This window comes from Planococcus citri, chromosome 5 (genome assembly GCF_950023065.1).
Source record: "Planococcus citri chromosome 5, ihPlaCitr1.1, whole genome shotgun sequence".
In the NCBI taxonomy this organism is placed as follows: domain Eukaryota; kingdom Metazoa; phylum Arthropoda; class Insecta; order Hemiptera; family Pseudococcidae; genus Planococcus; species Planococcus citri.
This window is the reverse complement of record NC_088681.1, coordinates 431,862-449,515: the sequence shown is the minus strand read 5'-3', so window position 1 is coordinate 449,515 and position 17,654 is coordinate 431,862. Positions and strand designations below refer to the sequence as shown.

The following is a 17,654-nucleotide window of genomic DNA, read 5'->3' as shown; positions in this document are numbered from 1 at the left end:
TTTACATACCGTGTCTCGGACTGTTCTCAAATATTAATGTATCTATTTTTCATTTCAAATATAATTTTCTTTTTTTCTTTCGAGTGTAACACAGTTATTGCGTTTTTCTCCGTGGAGTGTTCGTTGATTCGGCAATACGATCGAACTAGTTTCATCATTGATCAGCCTCCCTTCTTCATTATTCATTACTGTAATTAACGACCTGTCAGGTTGAATTTTCCTACAGTAGGAGAATTCGACTCTTCCGAGTATTGTGAAATGAAATGAAATGATAACCAAGTAAATACCAATCAGCGCGTTTCTAAATTCATCCAAAAAAAGCGGTTGGTGAATTCTGCCAAAGATTTCAATTACCACGGGGTATCCATCAGTGCCATCCATACTTGGAAACACGACAAAAACGAAAGCCGTTCACATTTATTGCACACGCGCGTATTTACAAGATAAAACAACACATATATCTAGGCTAGACTCGATATTAAAACTACGATTTAATAACTTCCACTGGCTGAAGGAGTCCACGAACCATTTCCGGCATTATTGGAAGCATTTCTATTATACGGCTGATACCTTTGAAATCGTCCTCCACGAAATCCCGATCCTCTATTCGGTCCTGACGAGCCTCTTCCTCTGTAGTTAGAGTTGCCTCTATTATAATATCCGCCGCCAGAAAAACTACCTCCTCTCATAAGTTTAGTTGGCGGCGCTCCCGTATCGCTTGCCTGGAATGTTTCGTCGTCTTCGTTGCCTCTAGAATATCTTTGCAGGCTGCAATCGAGAAACCGAATTTAAAAATCGAAATATTTTTTCGCGCGGGATTGGTCATTCATTTTCTTACCACTGCAGTTGTATTTGGGGCAAATTATGACGTCCGACGTGAAAAGTACACAATTGTCTGATGATATCGACAACTTTGTAGTCTGTTTGGGACAGTTCGGTAATGCACTGCGGGTCCTTGGCCACCCTGATTACTAATCCTTCGATGGCTGGTCTCAGTGCGACGATACACGACGCTGTATTCGGGTCCATTTTCAAATTGATCCTAATAACAGGATTGTTTTATTTCAAGTTTCGAGTATGGCGTGCACTGCTACATAAACGGCAACTGGCAACCAGCAACTAGCAACTTTCCGACAGTGGAACGAAAATGATAAAAAGTTGCTCGGTTATTGGTTGCCGCTATGTAGCACTCGACATAATTTTACCACTAACCAATTATCTAGTCGAATAACGCCATCGACCCATTCGATTTTACGGCATCCGAATAATAATAAATGGATGGGAGTTACCATGGTTAATTGCTTACACGACACCGCTCTCGTTCTTATCTGATAACAAGATATGATGTTCGTTATTAGTATTTATAAAACGTTACTAATAATTAAACAAAAAAAGTGCGTTACTTTTTCTCCAAATATGAAAAAAGGTGAAGGAAAATGTTGTTCATAATTACTGCAGTTCACAGACGATTTATGAATCAAAGCAGCTTTAAATTCCATCGTTAGAACCTACCACCAACATACGAATAAATTATAAATGACATTCGATCTTGGGCGAAAATCTTTCTTACACGTATCGCACCTTTCGCTTTTCTTTATGATAACAAACATTCGGCGTCAATCCCATCACAAGCAACGCGGCAATTACATCCAAATTACTATCTTCGCCTTTGAAATCGTAATTCATTTCTATCATACTTTCCTCCGGAAAACCAGCGTTTATTAATAAATCCTTCAATTGTCTCTGTAAAAATACATATTATGAAATCGATATTCCTCGCCGTAAAATCTCGTCTCTACATTGCAACTTCGGCCAACCCAACATATCGCTACGAGTATTTTACGCACCTTGGCTTCGGAAGTAACCTTTAAAATAGGAATCGAGATCTGTCTTTGTTCGCAAAAGCTTTCCTCCGCTTCGGAACCACGTCTAGCTATTCTCGACCACATAGAAAACGCATTCAACATGGCTATATGATCGGATGATCTGTTGCCAGAAAATGCTCTTTGGGAAAAAGTCAGTCTTCGATCTGATGAAACAGTAATAGGCTCATTAGAATTATCGTCTACGTTTCTTTTTCTTTCCTTTTTTTAAAACCAGATTCGTAGTTCGAATGCGCTTACCGGAGATGAATATTTCCGGAAAAGTGGAACTATTGGCAGTGATGGTGGTCAAAGCATCGCCGACACCGAATATCGTACTCAATAAAACCATTTTGCCCAAACGAGGTTCTATCGGTAATCTCGCCAAGATACGTCCCAATGGAGTCAACTCGTCATTGTTATCCAAACATTTCATTTCTGATTTTCAAAAATCAACAATAAAAAAGTCTTCGCGTTATTGAGAAAAAAAATCGGTATTTTCGTACCTCTGAGCATGACTTCCGCTTCGATCACAGCATCGATTGGAGGAGATTCGATAGCTTTACTGAGAAAATGACCAATTGCTCCTAATCTTAGTAATTTAATCGATAAAGATATTTCATGTAGAGGGGTACGGAACATCTCCGGCGTCATGTGTTCGTCTAATTTTGCGTAACGAGCCTAGAAATATACAAGTATGCAAGTCGAACAAGATCACAATCAGATATACATCAACATCACAAATCGGTTTCAAAGAAACTTACTTTCGATATCAAATGAAAGCAATATCCTTGTCGAACACGGCCGGCTCGTCCTTTACGCTGATGTAAATTAGTGCGAGATGCCCAAACTGTAGCATAATTGGTCATATTATTATGAGCTGTAAACAGCTTCATTTTTGCCTTACAAACATCAATTACGAAGACAACGTCGTTAATAGTAATCGAAGACTCGGCGATATTTGTCGACAATATAATCTACAGAAACGAACGTTACAGCTGTTACTACATATTTCAAAAGGATATCACTTGCGTAAAATATTCTCAAATATCTACCTTAGTGACACTTGGCGGAACAACATCGAAAACTTTGCGTTGATCTTCTCTCGGTATCTGCGAATGCAACGGCAAAATAAGGTAGTTCGGGCCTCCTATTTATCAATTTTTTTATAAAACACGTACACATATCAAATAAATTTAAAAAAATAATAATAGGTATAATAATCGAGCGACGAAACTGTTTTGAAATTTTACCGAAAACAGGATGTAGGCTGAGATGTTTGAGCAAAGCGAATATTACATTCCATCCGGGAAGAAAAACTAGCACAGCGCCATTTATCTTCGTCCCTTCTATGTATCTTAAAATTCCCTAAATGAAGTAAAATGAACGGTGAAAAATGTACAAGTGACGAATTAATGACGAATATACATACGTATGTATTTTAAATCTTACTTCTATCAGTTCGAAACTGATATCTTTCTCGCTTAGTAAAGCCATTCGTTGTTTGGTTAAAGGGGAGTACTCGTCGGATACACATTTATTTAAATTTTCATCGCCTTCCACAGCTGCTTCGCTTTCATCGTCTTCTTCTTTTTTGGATTTTTTACGTTTCCGCAAGTCGGGAGAGGGATCGAAATTCAAAAGCTCGACGGCATCTTCTAAGAAATAGGCTGTTAACAAAGAAGCAATTTCATAATACAGTTGGCAATAAAACAGTATTTAATCATCTTCGAGGTTTTGCTTCAAATAACTCGAACTTACTGGTTACCGGAAACGTTCGACCACTAACTTCTACAACCGGGCAATCGTTGAAATACTTGCTGAACATGGTCGTGTCGATAGTAGCGGACATCAAAATTACTCTCAGATCCGGATACGTATGAACCATATCTCGCAATACGACCATAATAAAATCTGAATTAACATCGCGTTCGTGTATTTCGTCGACAATGACGTGAGAAACGCCTCGTAATCCGTTTTCCAATTTACGCAGCAGAACACCTACAAAAACAAAATGACTCCGTTTAGAAAAAATTCATCTCGCGTATTCGGCAGTAAACGTAACGATACGCACCGACAGTGCAAAACATGATACTTCCGTAGGGTCGTGGAAAAACCGATTCAAAACGAACACTGTAACCGACGCTGTTTCCCAACTCTTCGCGACGTTCGGCGGCTATACGATCGGCTACTGATATGGCGGATATGCGGCGAGGTTGAGTAACTACTATGTTGCAATATCCTCCTTGTCCCGCTAAGATGTAATCGTCCAGAATAAACTGACAAACCTATAGAATCGCAAATGAAAATTAATCATCATCGTCGGAACATCGAGAAAAGAGGATCGGAAACATCGCCTACTTGTGTCGTTTTACCGCATCCGGTATCACCTCGAATGATAATAACGCTATTTTCGGTTACGGCGTTCATTATTTCAGTCTTCATTTTAGAAACTGGTAAATCGTCGCGTTCTTTCGTAGAATTCTGTAAGCTTTGATCGTTCATCAATCGGTTACGCAAATCGCTTTCCAAATCCTTCGAAACGTCATCGATAGTAGCCTAAAAAATAATTTGTTTAGAAACGAAACAGTTGATCGAAAGTAGGGAACCATATTTAGAATGATGCGATTTTGTCTTACCGAAGCTAACGGGCCTTCGTCGATATTACAAGACGACCACGCGTTCCAATTTGGCAAAGGCGGAGCCCACGGAACAACGCCGGCCTCTTGAGGTCTCGATGAGACAAATTCGTCCAGAACTGTGCTACTCAACAGCGACACCGCTTCGTTAGAATCGTTATTTTCTTCCTAAAATTAATGGGGACGTTTCGATGATTTTTGAAGATGGACACGCGTAAAGATATCGTATAAATACGTACAACTTTATTCGGAGTTATTCCAACTTCTTGTAATAAATCTCGCACGTTCGCAATTACTGTTGGGTCGACGGAAACTTCATACGGTACCATTAGAGACGCGTTATCTTTCTTTTTAGTTTGACCAGTATACGCTTCGATAACTCCCAAATGAAAAAGTTGACGTACCAACGAAAGAGCGCAACTTTTCGACGCGGTTTGCTTATTGGAGCCAGTTTCTCTGGCATGTATAGCTGAAAAAAATCGACCACGTTCACATACGACAAAATCATACGCGGAAATACCATTTCGAAAGGCTTACATCGCTTCAGTTGCTTCACAAAGAATCCCATTTCGCAAACAAAGCTTCTGAAAAATTAGAAGTGCATGCGGATAACAAATTTTTTCAACAATGCAAATGAATCATGGAGATAAAAACAAACAAACTAACCACATTTAGCACGAGGTATGTCGGAGAAACATTTCATTTTATATCCCCAAATCCTCAGTCAATCGAGTGAAGATAGCAACGCAGAAAATTAAAAAATGTGACTGCAAAATAAATTTCAATAATTTACTCAATTATTGAAATTGATAGATAAACGAGGCAAAATATGTAGGTATACATTATTTACTGCGTTGCTATCTTCATTTTCATAAATTCACTGTTCATATCATTAATTAGTACATTAATTAACAATATGAAATCATATAGGCATTAAAGTTTCAATCCCACATTTACGTGCAAAAATTCTTAGGTACTCGTTGAAAACACGACAAACAAAGGGAAAAAAGTTCGTAAATCTGTAGATTACCAAATTGACTCACTTTACTGTGGATCCCATAACCGAGAACTTATAATCTTGGTTAATGCGATTAACCTGCAGGAATTGATGGAGTCTAGATTTCGCATTGTCAATAGTCCAATTTCCATGAATGCCGGCATTTAAATCTACATTTTCGGCCTAAATTGAATTAAAATTTATAAACATTTACTCAGTTGACGAACGACGAGTAAAATTATTGACAAACGCCAATCAAGTACTTACTTCTTCTACTCGTTTTTGATCAGCGATAATATCCATGTACGTTTGTTGAGGACCATCGCGTTTACTGATGGGCCTATAAGCTTCACCAATTGTATCCGGCCCTTCGCCAGGCTGGAATACCGGTCTGGAAGGCGCCAAGCTGAATCCAGGCGTCAAAGATGACGATTCCGGTTCGGCTTTAACCTAGGAAATTATTATTTTAAATCGAATCTCGCAAATGTAACAGAAAAAACAAGGTTTCCTACCTCTTTCGGTAATTCATCTTCCTGTACTTTTCCTTGTCTAACCAAAAATTGGACGAAATCGCGAGCGGCGTTAAATTGGGCTTCTTTCTTCGTAGTTGAATTTCCCACACCCACATAAGAGTAACTTGGAACTCTGACTTCGCACAGAAATCTAGGAGCTTGTTTACGTCCTGAAACGAACACAGTTTACTACTCAAGTATCTGTACATCGGTTTCATCAAATTAGGGAAATATTTTCAGTTTTACAATTATTGGATACATTACTTACCTACGGTTCGGACATCAAATTGAGGCGTGATGGTGTTTTTATCACACCATCTATGGAAAAATTGTTTGATATTGTCAGCTGCCATTGCACAACGAAAGCGTCAGTTTCTTCGTGACAAATATTATTATAGCCGTTTTCTTTCTCACATCGTTCGACTGAAAATAATAACGAAACGACACAACAATCCGGAATAGCGGATGCGGTCAATATTTCAATTCAATAAAGACGAATTTCAATTACTTTACTAGTTATTACGTTATTAAAAATTAAAAATGGCAATAGGATTTGAATTGGAAAATGGATTCAGCTGATTTGATTTCAATCAGTTCAGCCTAGTGGTGTGGGCGGAGGAAAAACTACCGGAGAATAACCGGTAGTTTTCCCAAAAACTACCGAAAACCTCCTACCGCTTTAATTTGTTAGGTAGTACCGAAACTACCGGAGGAAAAAACTACCTACCGATTGTACTATTTTCATCAAATTTTACCAAAAATGAACGTAAAAGTGCCTAAATTCTCGAAAAAAATGAGCCAAGATTAATTTGGCTAACTTTTTTAGACATTTTAGGCTACTTTTGCGTTATTTTACACGATTAAATAACATCGTTAATTATTCTGTTCCAAAAATATATAATTCAACATTCACTTTATGCGTTTTAAAAGCTGTGAAAAACTACCGGTGTACCGGTTATAACCGATAGTTCCTCCGGTAGTTTTTCAAAATCTCCGGTAGTTCTCCGGTTGTTTTTTTCAGGAGGTTTTTTTCCTCCGGAGGAAAAAACTACCTGAAACCCACACCACTAGTTCAGCCGGGTGCCTCCTTCTGGCACCCCCCCCCCCGCCCCCAACTATGATCTTTTTTTTACCGTTTTCTGGGCGCCGGAGGTTCGGTTACGTTCCGGGCTAGGTTCCCCGGCCACCGCGCACCGCACCTCATAACAAAAATTTGGCACCCGTCACGTCACGTCATTATGCCGTTATCGTCACTCACCCGGTTGTTTCTTTTTGTTTTCAATTTTCATGCTGGAAGGCTTTATTATCTGTTCGCTGATACCGGTGATCATTTTGATCAAAATAAATACGTTCTGGTTTTATTTTACTCAAAAACTGGAAAGAAATTTGAAAAATAATCCCACGTCTGTTTCCTTATGGCGTGGAGCCCTATAATATTCTAATCTGTTCAATAAAATGAATATGTGGTGCAGAAGTTGACGGAATTGATGAGGAGGATGTGCTAGTATTTTTATTATTTATTCAAAGTGGATACGACATGGCGAAGTACATTCCCAACAAAGATCTAGAGGATTTGAAACCTAGAGTGGCCAATGTTATCCATAAATCTCTCGGCTACAGTGATACATCATTAGTAACTGTAATTATGAATAGTATAACATCGAGGCATGATAAAAAAAGAATGACAGGTGACTTTGATACGCGATTATATTCTCGATGAGTTGAGTGGTACCAACGAACTAAGTAAAATCGTTTAATTTTTCCAGATAAATTAATTCCATTACTAGACATCGAAAGAGGATCTAAGTTGGCAGATCGTATTCAAGACTTGGTGATTCATTATAATAAGAATGCTCAGAGTAAAGTTGGTAATAAAAGAAGCGCCGAAGATTCGGAAGACGAGCAAAAGAAAAAACTGAAAGAGGAACAAGCTCAATTTATCACCGGCATAAGACCTGCAATGCCGAGACCTGCGGCCCAATTGCCTTCGAATATAGTGAGTGAGTTTCGAGTTACGGACACAAGACGAGCGCGAGCGTTTCCGAGATTTGGATACTAAATAGCTCGTTTGCGCTCACGCTCGCGCTTTAATATGAACATTGCGTGTACTTTTATTTTTTCGTCAAATGTCATCTTAATTTTTGATAACGCTTGCGCTCGTGCTCGTCTCATGTCCGTATCTTTATTTCTTTCATTTCCACGGACGAATAGCTCCGATTTTAACGTATTTATTCAAACATTATCGTACACAGCTCGCCTTACAATCGAAAATCGCCAGTGTCATGTCGAAATTTCCCCCGCCAAAGGTAGCGGTTACGGATAAACCGGCCCCTTTAATATTGGATAGTGAAGGACGAACGGTGGACGTTACCGGCAAAGAGGTTCAATTAACTCACGTCTTACCAACCTTAAAAGCAAATATAAGAGCCCAAAAACGCGAAGTATTAAGTCAACATATTCGAGAAAAATCCGAGGATACGGTCGAAAGCAAATTTTTCGATAATCGTATCGCTACGAAGGCCGCAGTACGCTCTAAGCGTGCTCTGAAATTCCACGAACCCGGCAAATTTCAACAACTCGCCGATCGTATGCGAATGAAAGCTCAATTAGAAAAGTTACAAAATGAAATCTCGCAAATTGCTCGTAGAACGGGCATTTCTTCTGCGGCTAAGTTGGCCAAATTGGAGTCCAAACAGAAAGAAGATCTCGATGAAGTGCCTGAAATGGAATGGTGGGATTCAGTCATCATCAACGATAGCACGTGAGCGAATTGTGTTCGTTTGTTTTTATGTTTCAGCCTTTCAACGGTAAAAAATCATACTTAATGGCGGTTAATTTCAGGTATGATAAAATTCAAGACGAAAACTGTCTTCATCTTATCAAAAAATCAGCGATAACGCATTTGGTGGAACATCCGATTCAAATGAAACCTCCTAGCGATCCTTTAAAACCTGTTTTCATGCCCTTATTCCTAACTAAACAAGAGAGAAAAAAATTAAGAAGGCAGAATCGAAGAGAAGCTTGGAAAGAAGAGCAAGAAAAAATACGTCTAGGGTTAATACCGCCTCCTGAACCAAAAGTAAACGCATTAGAAGAATCAAATTAGGTACTCGATACGGAGGAGTTGTAAAATCGTTTCTTTTCTAATCGTAGCTCCGAATATCAAATTTGATGAGAGTTCTCGGTACCGAAGCTGTCCAAGATCCAACTAAAATGGAAGCTCACGTTCGAGCTCAAATGGCCAAACGACAAAAGGCTCACGAAGAAGCAAACGCATCTAGAAAATTGACCGCCGAACAGAAACGAGACAAAACTGTGCGTAAACTTAAAGAAGATACCAGCACTGGTGTACATGTTGCTGTTTTTCGGTATGTAGCCGAACACTGGTGTACTACAACAACCTATCGAGAGTGTTTTCCTTACTTACCATCTCGAATGACCCTTTTTATTTATTTATTTATTTATTTATTAATTATTATTATTTTTTAGCGTTGATGACTTGAGTAGCGTGACAAAAAAATACAAAATTGAAACGAATGCGAAGCAATTATTTATGACCGGTAGCGTGATTATGTTTCAAGATTGTAACGTCGTTGTCGTCGAAGGCGGTCCAAAACAAATGAAAAAGTATAAAAGGTAAAAAACTGCGACCACTGACGCATTATACTGTATTTTTAATTTAATACAAATACCTACTACGATTCGCATTGTTCGTTGTATGTAGATTAATGTTACATAGAATCAAATGGGAAGAAGACATCGTCAAATCTAAAAACAGCGCCGAAGTTCCAAATAAATGTTGTCTCGTTTGGGAAGTGAGTTGTCGTATCTTTTTATACCTACTTTTTATTTTGCGAATGGATTTTTCTCAACATCGATTTTTTCAACAGGGGCTAGTGAAACAAAGGAATTTCGGCGAGATCAAATTGAAAGCTTGCGCCACAGAAAAATTAGCCAGGGAACAGTTGAGAAAACACGGCGTCGAGCATTATTGGGATTTAGCCTTCAGTAAAAGTGTTCTCGATCTTCCTGACGATAAATAATAGTTCATTTTTCCCTATCACATATTGTTATTATTATGTATGCTGATATTTCGATTTACGTGTGTTTTTCAATTCTACGAGTTGAGTATATGAAAGAAAGAAAAAAGAACGAGTGTCGGTCTAAACTACCTGAATATTGTAACAATGTTTTTACCCTATTATTTGTACATATATATTTGAACTGAATAAAAAGAATGTACGCAATATTTTTTTCGCATTATTTTTCGTTTTTCATTTTCAAAGAAAATTAGGTACTAATGTTCGGCGATAGTATTTAGAATGCTTTTTTATAGAAAAAACGGTCGCAAGTACTTGTACCTAAATTAAAAAATTAACATCGAGAAATATTTTGGTTTAATAGTTAAATATAATCGAATAGTTGAAAACATCGCCGATGATGCTTAATAAATTATTCGAGTCGAGTTTGATTTGAATGACTACTTACCAATTGAATTCTGTTTCAAGAAGATGAAGAGAGGTGGTGGTGGTGGGAGCAACCAATTGATACATTTCATCGCTAATAATTTCAGATAACCTTGTGAAATAAATACGAAAAAACAATATCATGAAAATTTATCTCTCGAATGAATGATTTTTTCAATCAATACCTAATAATAATAATATGTACCTAATAATAAATGAAATAAAAATGTATAGGTATATAGGCCTACTAATGATCGAATGAACGCGGAAACATATAGGTAACGATAGGGAAATCAGAGTCCTCGCCAAATGTTGCTATAAATTTGCCAAAGCAAAAATTTATAATCTATATAATTTGATAGCGTAAAATGCACACCTAGGTATAGATAGGAGGTACCTCATACGTATCTGCTTTATCAAAAGCGTTATACTCGCTAGTCGTTCTCTACACAGGTAATTATCAAATTTATTATCAACGGAAATCGAAAACAAAAATACCGAGTTACAAGTTGCTAAAAAGTGAATACCTAATTACTTAGACAGCTTAACGTAAGTACCTACAGGGGGCACAGAAATACCGAATACCTACTTCAAAGAAAGTTTTTTGTTAAAGATTCAGGTTAGCAGATTGGTGGAATGTTATTACTCCGATCCAAACAACCAATCGTGTGCTATCATTATTGTTATTCACTGCGACCAACCGAAATATTCAACACAAAACTTGGGGGGGGGGGCGGGGAGGTGGCACTCGATATTTCTGTGCACCCTGTAGGTGCATCAATGTTATACCTAAGCAGTAAGTATAGGTAGGTATTGTTATAGTAATAGCTAGGCAAGCTACTCGCTAAGCAGTAAACATACATAAGTTTTACTTGTTTCGTAAAATTGCTGGTACATAGTAGTAGTGACATCAATGTGAAAACGATTCATAGTTAACTGGTATATCTATTAATATTTAGCTTACGCGATTGCTTCTTAGTTGTTAGTGTTCGTAATGTGATGTGTACTCGTAATTAATCTGAAGAAGATTCTTCGAATTAGAAGATCGTTACCTAACGCGAGTCGTCTTGATGCTAACTTATTGATGTGCGGATTTAAGTTTACAAATCGGAATCGCACATCGCACATGTGTACTTACTACTTAGACGTTAGTTTCCATTCAGTAATAGGCAAAATCGTGCTTTTATCATGTTAAGGACGTGCAACTCCGGCAGTTGTGATTTAAATTTACTTCTAGTTTTAGTGCTCGTACAGTTCTGTTACTGCCAAGGACAGAGAATAGAAGGTGAGTAACAAAATTTCAATAACTTGTCAAGTTTTCATCATTTCTATTTGCCATTTGCGATTAAGACGAGACGTGGTATAAGTACGTAGTATAGGTATAAGTATAGGTAATACATATAATGTAAATACCTACCAGTAGGTACATCATAATTACATACCTATATTACCTATGTGTGCCTATTGATTGCGCATCTTGCCACTGACTGAGAGGACCTATATACCTATAGTTACATTGGTATTGCGGGTGATAGGTACCTGGAGTTTTAGGGCTGTAATCAGAAGCAGGCGTGGTGGTAGCGACGGCGAAAGAATTGTCTTTTGCAAGTTGAAAAAATCGCAATTCATTTCATTTTTATACAGAAAATTTCGCGAATGAGCTGGCTGGTGGTCTTAACAAATTTGTTCATTTTTTTTCATACCAAGTTTTCAAAATTGAATGCGTGAAAATATATTTCCACTTCTCGCTTTCTCACCTACCACCTAAAAATAATTTTTTTCGCTAAATCTCTGCGGGTATCTCGTTGCAATAATGGATATGTATTATAAGTAGGTACCTACTAGGTGAGTTTCGCAAATTCGTATTCATTGGGGCTACCTACCTACTGCATATAAGCTGGCTGCTGGATCCACTCTGATGAATTACCTATGTAATTTATGCGAAATGAATAATGTTACTCGTACAATGCTGAAAAGCTTTAGAGCTGTGAGGCACCTGCATACTCTACTTCTTCTGCTACGAAAGCGAAGAAACTTTAAACTTTACGCGAACTGTTTTTAATCCAAATCCAGCAGCCATCAGGTAGGTAGATAGAGATACTAGTTAAGCTATCTGCAGCTGATAGTTGTGATTTTAGATTGAAACCAGTTCGCTAAAATACCGGTTCTTAGCTGTTAGTAATGCCATGGTCCGTCAAATTTTATTTCGAATGCCCGGAAAACCTGTTTACTAGACTCGATTAAACTATTACGACCAATTGCAAAAAAAAAAAAAACCACTCTGTAACATCGCAGACGCAAATACTGAATGCTGGACATTGTTTTCATACTTAGGTATACGATTTGAAAACAAAACTTTATACTGTTGAAGTGTGTCTGATGGTATACCATTTACCATTTACCTACCTATGTAGTGTGTACGTATAAACAGCTACATAGACACTTAGACAGTGCGTAAACTATAAACTAGGTAATTTGTATAGGTAGGCACTTTTTAGTTCATTCGCAACTATGTACTCGTAATACATGCGGTGGCGTATAAATTAGCATACCTACCGATTTTACGTACCCACTACCTACGTACATCTAGGGTGCCCAGAAATATCGAGCACCCCTAAGAAAGTTTTTCATTAAAAATATACGCGTAGGTTGGCAACGTGAAATAGACGCGTATGATTGGTGGAATGTTATATCTCTCCAGTCCAACAACCAATCATGCGCTATCATTATTAGGCCTACTCGTATCGTTCACTGTGACCAACCAAAGTATTTTAGTAGAAAACTTTGCTAAAAAAGTTTTCTACTAAATACTTTGGTTGGTCGTTGGTCACAGTGAACGATACGAGTAGGCCTAATAATGATAGCGCATGATTGGTTGTTGGACTGAAGAGATAACATTCCACCAATCATACGCATCTACGAGTATTTCACGTTGCCAACCTATTTTTTAAATGAAAAACTTTCTTAGGGGTGCTCGATATTTCTGGGCACCCTGTACGTACAGTGTACACAGTTGGTGTATGGTACTTCTATACCTAACCTACCTATCGGCTATCTAATATGTTACTCTCGTACCGCGTACGCCTTATGTTCGAAGAAGATACGCACAGATAAAATGTGTTATTGATTCGACCGAGATAGGTGATCAGGGCCGATGTAGGTGTAGGTAGTAGGTACGTTTACGTCAGATTTACATTTACGAGTATGTAAAATTATTCATTCATTAAATTGCCTGGATGGTAGCCTGGTAGATATCGAATTTTAAAAGTTCTGGAATGCTAATGCTATACCTTATTACTTACTACCGAGTACCTAATACCACTGCCACTGCTAAACATCGAGTAACTATAAGCAAATGCGGCTATAATACCTATTGGCTATTACCTATACCTATCGGATATTAATATAATGTCGTATTGGAGATTTCGCCAAGAAAGACATTTTTTTCTGGTTAAAAATTTATTGATAACGTTCGTAATTTTTTTCGTAATCTCGAATAACCTCCTCGAGTGATTTTCATATGTTTGGGCGTTTCCAAATTCCAATTGAGAAATGAACGCCATTTTCGAAGGCGAATAGCCGACTGCCTACTTTTAAGTTTTAAATCGATAACTCTTTTTCAAAAAATTCATTTCTTCATTCAAACAAATATTGCTATACCTAATATGTACCATAGTATGACTTTGGAAACATTTTACAATGTATCTACTCACCCTGCAATATACCTTACCTACGTATATGTAGATGTACCTCTAGCTACCTATACGTATGCAGGGCTATGTTTCTTCAGGTGAAAACCATTAGGTAGTAGGTAGGTAGGTACATACCACAATATTTTACTCGCAGTTACCTAAGTAGATACTTTTTTTGATCCTAAGATTTATATGTAGCTACCAATGTACACTGTACAGGTACTTATCTACTGCATGGATGTGTTTTTACCTATACCTACCATGTAACCAATTAACCATATTACCTAAATGTTTTGCAACTTTGTTTTTCCAAAAGTACGAAAATGTCAAATACGACTTCTCGTTATTTTGATTTCAGAGTTATCGATACCGATTAGGCGATTAGGCGATTAGGCGATTAGGCGATTACCGACCTATGATACGCACTCGGTGATAATTTCACATCCGAAGGGAACTTTTGTTTTGTCTAGATTTTTAAACCAAGACAAGATGCAATGCAGAAAGGACGGCGAGGGCGTTGTGAAAAAAAAAGACATCTTCGCTTGGTTATACCTATTACCTATATCTAATAGGTACCATACATGGTTATGCCATTTAAATTAAACGGGTACAAGTGAAATTCACCTGACAGAGACAGAGACAACGATTTCTGTAAGGAATCGGATCCGTCGAGGCTCGTGTACCTATATAGCCTGCTGTTATTTACTACCTACCTATTACTTGTATCTGTACGTAATTGTAAAGGTATACTTTTGTGCACTTTGTACATATATTACTTATGTAGGTACGTTAGTTGGAATTCGATGTGTGATCATAAATACAGGGAAGGAAATGTTTCGATTACCCTACTCGTATAACAAAATTTTGTGCTAATTGGCTGCATAGTGCATATATGTATATACCTACCTATAGTTTTATCCATAAAATGCGATAGGTAGTACCTACCTAATGTGAAAAATGGAGCAATAAACTACCTATATGTACTTAACTTATTACTCGTAGTCGTATGTATAGTGTATTTTCACCGTTGCCTATGTTTTTTGGATTGAAATTTGTTGAAGATTGCAGACGATTTTACGGATACAATTGCGTGAAATTCGCCGATTGCCCTACGGGACCCGAACTCGTTCGAAATCAGATCGCTACCCTTTGCGGTTTTGAAAATGGAGGAGCCAAGATTTGCTGTCCTTCGTCCAAGCCTCCTGCGACGCCGGCTCCGACTCCGACTCCTTATCGTTCTCCACCTACAAAGCCTACTCAAAGTGTCCCTGTAACTCGGCCAACGCCAACGCCAACGTCAACTCGTCCGACTCCGATCAAACTCACTCCAGCAACACCTACTACCACAACCAAACGACCTACGCCAACACCGACAACCCCTACTCGCAAGCCATCAACTAGGCCAACGTCCCGGAACGCCACTGCCATCGCAATTTCCAGTAAGATCCTTACGAAATCTTTTTCTTTTTTTTTCAACGTCTCACTATAGTCAGTGTTTGCGAGCATTGAGTACCTATACCTATAGGACCTATAGGTCGTAGGTGCACCTGCATAAGTGGCTCGATAGCTATGTCATCACTTCGCAGTTTTTTCACCGTACCTACCTACCTACCTACCTAGACCTATACATACTCGTAGATATACAAATAGAAAATTCTGACTTGTGCTACACAAAAGTCTTTACCCGTACTTACTTGTTTGTGTACCTATATAACGTATGGTATCTAATCTACTTATTGCTTTAGAATGTCAAGAATATATAGAATATAAATATGATATACATATCACCGCACCTCAGCTTCCTGGAGAGGAGCCTCAAGTAAGTAAGAGACTAAACTGCTTTGGAGCTGCGACGCTCATTGTCAATGGAGTGCCTGCCGAATCCAAGGAATATCCTCACATGGTAAGTGGTCAGTTGGTCATTCGTTAACTCGCCGCTATTCTTAATTTTTGTTTTACGATGGTCGATGACGCGTGTGTATTGTGCTGTGTATGCAATTCCACAGGCACTTATCGGCTACGGAAATAATTTCAGAAACGTCGAATGGGCTTGCGGAGGCTCGTTGATCAGCGAGAAATTTGTCTTGAGCGCGGCACATTGCGGCAGTTCCGATCTGCAAGTTTCATTATTTTTACATTTTTTACTGGAAAATTCTCCACCACTTGGCACTTTCCGTTTGCCACGTGCGCGTGTTAATTTGCGTTTGATTTGCGATTTGATTTTTACAGAGGTGAAGCCAAATGGGCTCTGTTGGGCGAGCTAAACATCACGACGGATAGGAATAGAGATTTGAATATGGTTAGACCGAAAGTATACAGCATTATAAGACGTTTCAACCACCCGAATTATAGACCACCTTCGGTATATAACGACATCACTCTTTTCGAATTGAATTCTACCGTAGAAATGAGCGCCTTCGTTAGGCCAGCCTGTCTTTATACGAGTACGTCGCCATTCAACTCCAACCCCAGACAACAGAACCCCACAACTAGTATAACAGGCTGGGGTTTGACAGGAGCAGGTAATCGCAATCGCAGAGTCAGAGTGCTCAGTGCTGCAATTTTTCAAATGGAAATGGACTACCGAACCTTATTCGTTATCGTTTTCGTTTGATTCCGCAGTTATCTACTCGTAAGTATTTGTAGGCTAATTTTAATTTTGTCTTTTGTTTAACCGTAGCTGAACGCCGCAGCACTCGGTTACTTAAGGCTCGAATAAGCTTTCAAGACGAGGACCTATGCGTTACGGAGTATCCTAGTTCAACCAGACTCGATCACGGTTATGAAGCGACTTCAATGGTGTGCGCAGGAGACTTGGTCACCGGCAATGATACATGTCCGGTATGTTTGTTATGAACTTATGACTATATGATACGAGTGCCTATATAGATATACCTACACCTACCTCGTACCTAGGAGGCTGGCTAGGTAGTATAGGTACCTAAGTCAAGTAATGAATTGATGACCAAAAAAACTACTCGTATACTAATAAGTACCTATACGAATAGGTACGGCGCAGCGGCGGTGTCGGTTTTTGATTATTGCTACAAATAAATTTACCTACCTATGGTATGGTACGAGTAATTGGCGATTATGATCAGTATATTAGTAGTTACATCTACATAATACATATGTACATGTGTACTTACCTACACCTACATAGATATAGATATGTAGTAATTAATGCCTTTCTACGTTGTGCTTATGTATACAGGGTGATTCGGGTGGTCCGTTGCAAATTACTATTTCACCCGAGGAGACGTGCGTGTGGCAAGTAATCGGCATTACATCCATTGGTCCCGGCATATGCGGTAATTTGGAATCACCAGGCATTTATACAAAAGTCGCGTATTATTTGGAATGGATTCAAGGCATCGTTTGGCCCTGATAGAACCCACCTCGTTATTCTGCAAAAAAAAAAACATAATTCGGGCCGAGCGTGGCTGATAAGGCAAGCGGGACTCAAGCGGGAGACCACTTGTAATT

General features: G+C 38.5%; 3 protein-coding genes across 5 annotated transcripts; 2 read left to right on the top strand and 1 right to left on the bottom strand.

Annotated features, from left to right (window-relative positions):
- Positions 1–403: 403 nt before the first annotated feature.
- On the bottom strand, positions 404–10,591 carry mle (maleless). Of its 3 annotated transcripts, none has more exons than XM_065367149.1 (23): positions 10,499–10,591; positions 6,279–6,433; positions 6,011–6,180; positions 5,766–5,948; positions 5,545–5,681; positions 5,039–5,085; positions 4,741–4,970; positions 4,502–4,669; positions 4,224–4,421; positions 3,937–4,150; positions 3,624–3,863; positions 3,315–3,532; positions 3,116–3,230; positions 2,918–3,012; positions 2,627–2,839; positions 2,369–2,543; positions 2,124–2,300; positions 1,848–2,029; positions 1,582–1,743; positions 1,404–1,508; positions 1,213–1,328; positions 839–1,042; positions 404–768 (listed from the first exon to the last, which is right to left on the bottom strand). In XM_065367149.1, exons 2-23 carry the CDS (start codon positions 6,361–6,363, stop codon positions 492–494), a joined length of 3,711 nt encoding a protein of 1,236 aa, XP_065223221.1. In that variant the 5' UTR covers positions 6,364–6,433; positions 10,499–10,591; the 3' UTR covers positions 404–491. The 3 variants fall into 3 exon arrangements, with proteins under 3 accessions (XP_065223221.1, XP_065223222.1, XP_065223223.1); XM_065367150.1 differs by lacking the exon at positions 10,499–10,591 and adding an exon at positions 6,738–7,080; XM_065367151.1 differs by lacking the exons at positions 5,545–5,681; positions 5,766–5,948; positions 6,011–6,180; positions 6,279–6,433; positions 10,499–10,591 and adding an exon at positions 5,168–5,268.
- LOC135847582 (U4/U6 small nuclear ribonucleoprotein Prp3-like) lies at positions 7,129–10,259 on the top strand. The gene is made up of 8 exons (XM_065367177.1): positions 7,129–7,698; positions 7,777–8,006; positions 8,263–8,771; positions 8,852–9,089; positions 9,164–9,378; positions 9,500–9,646; positions 9,735–9,825; positions 9,901–10,259. Exons 1-8 carry the CDS (start codon positions 7,548–7,550, stop codon positions 10,051–10,053), a joined length of 1,734 nt encoding a protein of 577 aa, XP_065223249.1. The 5' UTR covers positions 7,129–7,547; the 3' UTR covers positions 10,054–10,259.
- A 702-nt stretch (positions 10,592–11,293) lies between the features above and the next one.
- On the top strand, positions 11,294–17,623 carry LOC135847592 (serine protease snake-like). The gene is made up of 7 exons (XM_065367194.1): positions 11,294–11,761; positions 15,230–15,607; positions 15,914–16,071; positions 16,175–16,282; positions 16,396–16,690; positions 16,849–17,009; positions 17,383–17,623. Exons 1-7 carry the CDS (start codon positions 11,665–11,667, stop codon positions 17,554–17,556), a joined length of 1,371 nt encoding a protein of 456 aa, XP_065223266.1. The 5' UTR covers positions 11,294–11,664; the 3' UTR covers positions 17,557–17,623.
- Positions 17,624–17,654: the final 31 nt, after the last annotated feature.